The sequence below is a fragment of the Sus scrofa genome, chromosome 1, assembly GCF_000003025.6.
Source record: "Sus scrofa isolate TJ Tabasco breed Duroc chromosome 1, Sscrofa11.1, whole genome shotgun sequence".
Classification (NCBI taxonomy): Eukaryota; Metazoa; Chordata; class Mammalia; order Artiodactyla; family Suidae; genus Sus; species Sus scrofa.
Window position 1 is genome coordinate 267925055 of NC_010443.5, and position 9536 is coordinate 267934590.

A 9536-nucleotide genomic window follows, 5' to 3' on the forward strand; every position below is an offset into this window, starting at 1 on the left:
TGCTTTGACTTGAGGGGCGGCTTCTAGAGAAGACGCGAACCCCGCCTTGCGTTCCCATTGGCTGCCTCCACATCTGCGGCCGCTCGGACCCCGCCCCAGGGCCTCCCCCGACTGTCCATTGGCTGCCTCTGGCCAGACAGGCCGGTGCCGGCAGCACTCGCGGATTCCGCGGCAGTTCAGGCGTCTGAGCGGACCTGGTAAGCGTTGGTTGCGGACATGACGCCTGAGTTCCCAGAGGACTCCCAGCCGCTCTTGCGGCCGCTGGGCGAGAGGTGAGCGGGCTGGGGGAGCCGGGCCCGGGAGCGCGGCTTCGCCCCTTCCTCTGCGCCGAGGACCGGTCGCTCAACCACCTCCCTGTCCCCGCAGCGCTCCTCGCAGCCGCCGCGTCTTCCTTGCCGCCTTCGCCGCTGCCCTGGGCCCGCTCAGCTTCGGCTTCGTTCTCGGCTACAGCTCCCCAGCTATCCCGAGCCTGCGGCGGGCCGCGCCCCCAGCCCCACGCCTCGACAACGACGCCACCTCCTGGTTCGGGGTGAGGCTTTGGGTTCACTCCCCAGCCCTCCCGGGACCCTCCTCCGCCCACCGAGAAAACGGGAGCCGGACCTTCCCCCTGTCTGGCTTTGGCGGCTACTGGCATCTTCTGCCCAGCACATCCCGGCTCCGCTGCCAGGGACCGCCCATCCCCTTCCTTCGAGGCCGCTGAGGGTGGGGTGGAAGGCGAGGTTGGGCCGCGGCCCTCGGTGCCCGCTCCTGAGCCGGTGGTCGCCCCCGCCCGCAGGCCATCGTGACCTTGGGCGCCGCTGTGGGGGGCGTGCTGGGCGGCTGGCTCGTGGATCGTGCCGGGCGCAAGCTGAGCCTCCTGCTCTGCACCGTGCCCTTCGTGGCCGGCTTTGCCATCATCACCGCGGCTCAGAACGTGTGGATGCTGCTCGGAGGCCGCCTCCTCACCGGCCTGGCCTGCGGCGTTGCCTCACTAGTGGCTCCGGTGAGTGTGTGTCCCAGCCTGGACCCCTGGGCTCCAGGAGAAGAAGCAGACCCGGGGGCCTGGTTCTCCCGGAGCTGCCGCCTCCTAGGTGCCTGGCACCTTGCCCCTTCCCTCCTTACAACCCAACGGGCCTTGGAAAGAGCTGCAGTTACTGTCTTCCTTTGCAAATGAAGTGAGCTTAAGAAACATGAAGGCCTTTATTTAGGCACAGCTAGTCAGCAGTGAAGCTATTACTCGAACCCAGAACCGTGCCACTTAACCGGGCCTCTCTTTTGCTTTACAAATAAGGCGGCATCTGTGGATGGTCACATAAGTCTCACAGTATGGCTTAGATTCATCCCTCAGTGTCACGCCGACCCGCTGACTGCAGTTCAGCAGGAAAATCCTGTTCTGGTTTGTCCCCAGGGACAAAGGCTGCTGGGACCTGCTGCTCCCCTTCACTGCTCACCATCTGGTCCTCCAGCCACTTCCCCTGCTTCTCTCACACCACCTCCTGACCCAGCACTGCCCAGGCTGCCTTTGGAGCTGTGCACGTCTGGGTGAAATCTTGGTGTGCCACTTACCAGGGCATAACACCTCTCTACACCTGTAGAATGGGAATGTGGCATTACCTCGTGCTGTGCTTGTGAGGATTCAGTGAGACCCTGCACACACAGCCCTGGCCCTGGCATGGCCTGTGGAAGGACTTGGACCCTGGAGAATGGGATTGCTGGGTGACCTGCTGGTTGTGGGCTTGGATGATCAACCACCCACCCTAACCTGGTCAAGATTGAAAGCAGTAGCTCAGAGTCCAGCCCTTTGCATCCTCCACTCATTTCACCTGCATTTGCTGGGCAACAGGGAGCAGCTAGGTTGGATTTTACATTTGTTTTGTTTGTTTGTTTTTTGGTTTTTGGTTTGTCTATTTGCTTGTTTTTTGTCTTTTTGCCCTTTCTAGGGCCGCTTCCCATGGCATATGGAGGTTCCCAGGCTAGGGGTCTAATCAGAGCTGTAGCCACCAGCCTACATCACAGCCACAGCAGTGCAGGATCCAAGCCGAGTCTGCAACCTACACCACAGCTCATGGCAACGCTGGATCCTTAACCCACTGAGCAAGGCCAGGGATCAAACCCGCAACCTCATGGTTCCTAGTCGGATCCATTAACCACTGAGCCACGACGGGAACTCCATTTACATTTTTGTTGTTGTTGCTGTTGTTGTTTTGCTTTTTACTGGGCAAAAACACACCTGTCCTAGTCATGGGCATAAAGAATGGAATAACCTAGAAGTGTGGGCAAGGGCTTTCTGGCTCCTGAGCCCAGAGGAAGTCGTGGCAGTCACTGGGTGTCACCTGGAGCTAGTTAGAAAGGCAGACTCCTGGGCTCCCCTGCACACCAGCTGCATCAGAATCTGCCTTTTGTTAAGGGCAGGCATACAACTCCATGAAAGTTTGAGAAGCCCTGTGCTGCCACCTCCACCCTTACACACAGCAGCCTCCAGCAGCCTCGTGTATACCTTTTCATCGCCTGCTGCAGATCCCTTGGGAGGCAGGGAGGCATGGGGACGGCTCTCCTCAGCTCTGAATGGCTGAGGCTTTTCAGTTTTAATAACCCTTGGGCCCCAAGTAATGTCTCATCTTAATTCCCAACAGGTCTATATCTCGGAAATTGCCTACCCCGAAGTGCGGGGCCTGCTGGGCTCCTGTGTGCAGCTGATGGTCGTCACAGGCATCCTCCTAGCCTACCTGGCGGGTACAGTTTTCGGGTTATCCCTATAGATGCCTGTTATTGGCTGCACGACCATGACCATGACCAAGTTCAGAGAAGTCAAGGGACTTGCCCAAGGTCACATGGCCACTGCCCTGGATGCCAGGTCCCCAGACCGTCTCCCTAAGAGCCTGGGTTGTGTGGGTCTTAGGACTAAGGTCTGGGGCGAGCTGAAGGTGACGACCTCATCTTCCCAGAGCAGAAGCCCATTCCGGGGGAGGGGGGTGCTGAGTGATGAGGTCGGTACCACCTCACGTGCAGGGACAAACTTAAGATTCCAGGGGTGGGTGGGGCACCCCCAGATCATATCCTAAGAGCTCGGAGGGCCTAAGCGTGTCTCCCTCCCAGTCAGTACTGGATTTGCAGCCTGAAGGAGGCAAGTTCCTGGGCACCCGTGGGTCAGAGCTGGGGCCAGCATGAGGAAGCTTCCAGAGGCACACATGCTTTCACCAGAACGAGGGTAGAAAGAGGGCAGACTTCACATCCCACATCCCAGGTTAGGGGAATCTGCCACTTACACTCTGCGTGACCTTGGCCTAGTCACACAGCTCCTGGGAACCTCAAATTCCCTACCCAGGCTGCCAAGGGATTAAGTGACACTGCGAACAGTGCCTGGCAGTAGGCCCCAGGTGAGCACTGTCAAGGGACAGCCTGAGAACCGTGGCGGGGCTGGGGATTCGAGGGCCTGGTGGGCCATGGCAGGGGCTGGGGCACGTGCCCTCTGCTTCTTCAGAGTGGACAACATTCAGGTCCATGGCCTTTCTTTTTTTTTTTTTTTCTGTCTTTTTGCCTTTTCTAGGGTCGCTCCCCGTAGCATATGGAGGTTCCCAGGCTAGGGGTCCAATCAGAGCTGTAGCCACTGGCCTACGCCACAGCCACAGCAACACGGGATCCGAGCCACATCTGCAACCCACACCACAGCTCACGGCAACACCAGATCCTCAACCCACTGAGCGAGGCCAGGGATCGAACCCGCAACCTCATGGTTCCTAGTCGGATTCATTAACCACTGCGCCACAACGGGAACTCCTGGTCTTTCATTTTTCAACCACTTAACCATCCTGACTCCAATCCAGAGTCCTGCCAGCCGTCGAGCTGCCTTGCTAGGCCAGCCGCAGGGCAAAGCCCCTGCCACGTACTGACACTGATGTTCTGGACAGACACGTGGGCGTGGTCACACCCACAGAATTGCCTCCAGGTCATCATCATCTCACTTTCATTGATGAATTTCTGTGAGTTTGGGTTGACTGGTTTGCAATGAAAAGTCTCCCCACCTCTGTCCCCCTTCCTCTCGGAAGGAGCCAGTCTTGCCTTGCAGAGAGTCTGCGGGCCGGAGGACCGCACGTAGGTAGCCCCCCACCGCCTCCTTTCAGATGGGTGGTGCCACATACCACATCAGTACCGAGCCAGCACCCCATTCCTTGTGTAGTGGCTACATCAGTACTCACTGACAGCCCCCCACCGGCTCTGCACCTAACAACAACGACGACGGTATCAATAACAAACCCAAGGGTAGTCACGCAGGGGAAGTGAGGGCCCCAGCTTGATGCTGAGCCACTAGGGGTGGCGAGGGGGCAGGTGCTCCCCAGAAGGTCCAGGCTGGCTCACCCCGGCCCTGATGTCTGATCGAACCCCCCGCCCCCCCACCACTACCAGGCTGGGTCCTCGAGTGGCGCTGGCTGGCCGTGCTGGGCAGCGTGCCCCCCACCTTCATGCTGCTGCTCATGGGCTGCATGCCTGAGACCCCGCGCTTCTTGCTGACCCAGCACAAGCACCAGGAAGCCATGGCCGCCATGCAGTTCCTGTGGGGCTCCGAGCAGCGCTGGGAAGAGCCCCCAGTTGGGGCTGAGCACCAGGTGAGGGACTGGGAGCCAGAGCTGAGGGGAGGGGACAATGAGGACTCACCCCTGTGCGGCCAGGAGAGGTCAGCACAGCCTGTGGCCAAGGTGGCAGGTGGGATTGGGGACGTGGCCCTCTGTCCGGCGAGCAAAGGCCTGCTCCAGCCCCGCTGCCTGGCTGGGCCCCCGCCTTGGACATGACCGGGATGCCTGAGCCTGGATCTTCCTGTCCCAGAAAGAGAAAGACGGGGAAATGCGGGCGCAGACTTGGGGACTTGGAGTTTTTACACAGAGAGCTGTAGGGTGGGGAGAAGAGCCAGTCTCTGCCCCTTACCTGCTGTGTGGCCTTGCCATCTTCAAGCCTTTGTTTCTGCATCTGTGAAGTGGGAGTCGTAGCAGGTGCCTGGTGGTGGCAGGGATCTCTGGAGCCAGGGAGGCACTCGGCCCAGGCTCAGGCCCAGACCCAAGGCTGGTGGGATTCTGGAACCCCAGGCTCTGTCCATCCTCCCAGCAAATCGGGAAGGGACCTGAGGAGGGGAGCATCTTGTCACCTTACAAACCGGTGGCTAAAGTGACGCGGGGTGCTGCCTGTGGACCCGAGGCCCAGCGGGGGCTAGAAGCAGAGGTGCCCTCGCTCCCCCAGGCCTTAGGGCGGTGGGCGCAGAGGCGGGCGCCCCTCGGGAGAGCGTAGAGAGCAGCTCTGAAGCCCCGTTCCCCCCGAGCAGGGCTTCCGCCTGGCCCAGCTGCGGCGTCCTGGCGTCTACAAGCCCTTCGTCATCGGCGTCTCACTGATGATCTTCCAGCAGCTGTCGGGCATCAACGCCGTCATGTTCTATGCAGAGACCATCTTTGAGGAGGCCAAGTTCAAGGTAAAGAGGCCCCTGCCCCGCCTGGACGTCCTGTGGGTGGGTGGGGCCTAGTCCCGGGGTCTTCGTCTTAACACCCTTGGCCCGTGTCCCCAGGAGAGCAGCCTGGCCTCGGTCATCGTGGGTGTCATCCAGGTGCTATTCACGGCCGTGGCGGCCCTCGTCATGGACAGAGCTGGGCGGAGGGTGCTCCTGACCCTGTCAGGTGAGGCTGAGGACACGGGCTGAGTGTCCCCGAGGACAAGGCTAAGACTTGAGGCGAGGCCCCGGCCGAGCACTCGGTGCGGCTGGGGACGTGGGTCTTCCCGCTGTGGCTGGTCCTGCTTCCTCGGGCCAGGAGTTTGCTGAGGTTTGAGGTGGGGCTGGCAGGGCCGGCCTGGCATGAGCGCTGCCCGGTCAGGCTCTGCCCACCGCCCCTCTCAGAGACGCCCAGGCCACGGTGCCACAGCCATGCCACCCTGGGACTCCCACCCCAAGTGCCGAATGCTCGGGCTGCAGCCACTCCTCCCCCTGCAGGTGTGGTCATGGTGTTCAGTACCAGCGCCTTTGGCACCTACTTCAAGCTGACCCAGGATGGCCCCAGCAACTCCTCGCACGTGCACCTCTTGGCACCCGTCTCCGTGGAGCCCACCGATGCCAGCGTGGGGCTGGCCTGGCTGGCGGTGGGCAGCGTGTGCCTCTTCATCGCTGGTGAGGAGGCCCGTGGGGAGGCTGAGTGGGGCTTGATGGGGCTGCCCTGTCGCTGCCAAGTTCCTGCGGCTTCCAGCGCGTCCAGGCTTACCTGGCTCACATCTGCATCTGTACCTCTAACCAGGTGCCAGGCACCAAGCTATGCCCTTCTCTGCTCTGTTCACTCACCCCGGACCACAACCCTCCAAGCAGGGCCCATCTTTGTCCCATTCTATAGAGCAAAGGGCTGATGCATACGAAGTAAGGGGAATGGTCTGTGACCCCGTGGCGGGAAGACGCTGAGCTGGGGGGCGCCCAGCCCGGATTCCAGGCCCCTGAACCCAGGACCTGGCAGCTCGCCCAGACCTCAGCCGGGGCTCCAGCCCCTGGGCCCTGATGCCTGCCTTGCTCCCACAGGCTTCGCCCTGGGCTGGGGGCCCATCCCCTGGCTCCTCATGTCTGAGATCTTCCCTCTGCACGTCAAGGGCGTGGCCACCGGCGTCTGTGTCCTCACCAACTGGCTCATGGCCTTTCTGGTGACAAAGGAGTTCAGCAGCCTCATGGTGAGTGCAGGCCCTGGTGGCCTCCCCGTCACAAAGCCAGCAGAGAAGCGCTTTTTAGAATTGCTCTTGTTGCAGGAGACTTGGGGTCCGTGGCCTTGCATGCAGGCCGAGGCCCCAGCAGCCTGCGACACCTGCCCTCTTGGTCAGGGTGTGGGGTGGGCAGGCGAGAAACCAGGCTGTGACCGCTCAGGAGCCTCCAGGCTGTCTAGGTGGAAGGACAGCCGGCTGACCTCCCCCACTGGACACTGGGGACACGGGTGGGGAAGCAGAGCTGTGCGAGAACTCAGGCTTTGGGGTTGCCAGGCCTGGGCTCCCACCCCGGCTTGGCCACTTCCCTGCTGTGTGACCTTGAGTGCGCTGCTCACCTTCTCTGAACCAGTTTCCTTGGCTGAAAATGGAGGAGAATGACAGTAACGTTCCTCTTAGGGTTGATGGGAGCAGAGGTCAGTTCCAACGTTTTGCCACCTTCTTGTGGATGGGCCGACGCAGACATGGTCCCGCCTCGGGGCCTCCCCTCCAACCAGAGGGACAGTTCGGGGCAGACAGTCAAGCCTTTCTTTTAGCCACTCACCCCCCCCCCAGGTCTCCTGGCACGTTCCACATCCAGGCCTGTTCAAGGTGCCAGAGCAGCAGCGAATGAGGGGGCCAGGGTCCCCGTTATGGCAGGGGCCGGTGTGACAGTGGACGGTGGAGGGAGGATGAACCGCCAGGGGCCGGGCTGGGCAGGCAGGTGATGAGAGGCGTGGGTGCTGGGGCTGCCCCGGACTCTGCAGGGCCCAGGTCCCCTCAGGCAGGGCTGCCCCGGGGAGCACGTCAGGAAGACCAGAGCAGGAGGTCCTGTCATGGCTCAGCAGTAACGAAACCCAACTAGTATTCATGAGGACGCAGGTTCGATCCCTGGCCTCACTCAGGAGGTTAAGGGTCCAGCATTGCCGCGTTTTGTGGTCTAGGTTGCAGAAGCGGCTCGGATCCCATGTTGCTGTGGCTGTAGTGTAGGTTGGCGGCTGCAGCTCCGACTTGACCCCTAGCCTGGGAGCTTCCATATGCCATGGGTGTGGCCCTAAAAAAAAAAAAAAAAAAAAAAAAAGGAAGACCAGAGCAGAGGCCGCTGGATCAAATTACTGGCTAGGAGCTTGGGTGGGAGTGAGAGTAAAGGAGGGGGACCTGGAGGCGTACAGTGTCTGAGAGGCCAGGAGAAGGGCTTCAAGGAGGAAAGGCGGGGTCATCAGGTCCCAGAGGAGGAGGAGCTGAGAAACGAGCAGCCTTTGGTTTCAGCAGCTGGGAGGTCACTGGGGCAGGGCTGGGAGGGCGGACAGGCTCTGACCCAAGGGCCCGCTCATGCTCCCCTCCATGCTGTGGCCCCGAGTGTCCCCATGTGCTCACGTGGCCCCATTTCCAGCTGCCGACAGCTCACCCATTTCCTCCGGCACCAAGAAGAGACCCCTGATGGGGCAGGACCATAGAGGGCAGGGCAGGGCTGGAGCTGAGTGTAAAGGGAAGCTCTTGCAGGCCCTGGAGTAAGGCCCTGAGTCTCTCTCTGACTGGGGGGCAGTCACTTTGTCACAGTGAGCCTCAGTGACCCCGGCCACACAGCCATCTAGGCTTTGCAGTGCTCAGCCCAAGCTCCTGGATGCCTGTGCCAGACCCTCCTGCACTGTCCCCAGCCTGGGCGGGGCAGGCCCTGACTAGCGCCTCGGCTCCTGATCCGTGAGGGCCCCTGACCTGCCACATGCACACTCGGCCTCTCCCCACTCTTTGCAGGAGGTGCTCAGGCCCTACGGTGCCTTCTGGCTCGCCTCCGCCTTCTGCATCTTCAGTGTCCTTTTCACTCTGGCCTGTGTCCCTGAAACCAAAGGGAAGACTCTGGAGCAGATCACAGCCCATTTTGAGGGGCGATGACAGCCTCTCCCCGAGAGTGGCCACCCCTCTTAGCTGGACTTGGCTTTGGGCGGAGGGGATAGAGCTTGCCTGTGACTCCGAACTGAGCCTCAGCTGGAGCCTGGAATGCCTGCCCGTCTGCAGGGAGCCAGGACTGCAGCCCCTTGGAGCCTTGGCCTCTGGGGTCCCTCCTTCCTGCCCCCATCTCCACAGCCCAGGGAAGCACGGGGACGAGGCTTCCAGCCCTGGCGTCCAGTTCCCGCTGCTGCTCTGTGACTCGGGAGGAGGGGACATCTCGGAGGTGCTTTGCCGCCCTGTGGTCAGCCCCCCATGCGCTGGCTCCATCGTGACACAAAAGTGACAATGGAAAAGGGGAACTCTTGGTTCCTGGTTTTCTGGAGAAAATGCTTTGGGAGGCTGGGTAACGGCCCACGGTTTCTCCTCTCACGTGGCTGAGTTCTCAGGAAGGAACTTTGCCAAATAAAGATTTGCCTTAGAGAACCAGGTCATGGCCTCTTTGTGGGGGCCACAGTCAAGAAGGGCCCTGTCCTGTCCCTCCCAGAAAACCAAAACATACGGCATGGACTGGGCCCTGCCGAGAACTTCTGCGGGTCTGCTTTCTTTCATCAGCCAGGCTGGCCTTTGGCACGTGGAGGTCACTGCCGGCGTCTTCAGGTTGAGTCCCCTGAGTCATGAGTCATCAAATCTTTAATACCTCCCGCAAAAAAGAAGCCTCTCTTTATATTCACCTCAATGGAGCCAGAAGTCTTTTACAAATTACTTCTATTATCTCCTGTGTAAATAATACATGTTCGTTGTAGGAAAATCGAAAATGCAGGTTTATTTAACGTATTTTTATAGTAGTTAACCCTCCGCTAGGCACTGTCGTAAGCACTTTGCAAATACTTATTTATTTATGTTCGGCCACTCCCGCAGCCTGCAGAAGTTCCCAGGCTACGCCACAGCAGTGACAACACTGGATCCTTAACTGCTAG

At 60.4% G+C, this 9536-nt stretch overlaps 1 protein-coding gene across 3 annotated transcripts; it reads left to right on the top strand.

Moving 5' to 3' along the window:
- On the top strand, positions 130-9042 carry SLC2A8 (solute carrier family 2 member 8). 3 transcript variants are annotated; one of them, XM_003480608.4, is made up of 10 exons: positions 130-272; positions 367-529; positions 776-982; positions 2613-2712; positions 4384-4583; positions 5291-5434; positions 5528-5636; positions 5948-6121; positions 6518-6663; positions 8425-9042. In XM_003480608.4, exons 1-10 carry the CDS (start codon positions 217-219, stop codon positions 8560-8562), a joined length of 1437 nt encoding a protein of 478 aa, XP_003480656.1. In that variant the 5' UTR covers positions 130-216; the 3' UTR covers positions 8563-9042. The 3 variants fall into 3 exon arrangements, with proteins under 3 accessions (XP_003480656.1, XP_005660495.1, XP_005660496.1); XM_005660438.3 differs by lacking the exon at positions 6518-6663; XM_005660439.3 differs by lacking the exon at positions 367-529 and having other exon boundaries at positions 147-272.

Coding starts and splice junctions, on each gene's coding strand:
- SLC2A8 (XM_003480608.4), top strand. CDS start 217: ATGACGCCTGAGTTCCCAGAGGACTCCCAGCCGCTCTTGCGGCCGCTG. Junction 5,435..5,527: donor TTGAGGAGGCCAAGTTCAAG/GTAAAGAGGCCC, acceptor CCGTGTCCCCAG/GAGAGCAGCCTGGCCTCGGT. Junction 6,664..8,424: donor AGGAGTTCAGCAGCCTCATG/GTGAGTGCAGGC, acceptor CACTCTTTGCAG/GAGGTGCTCAGGCCCTACGG.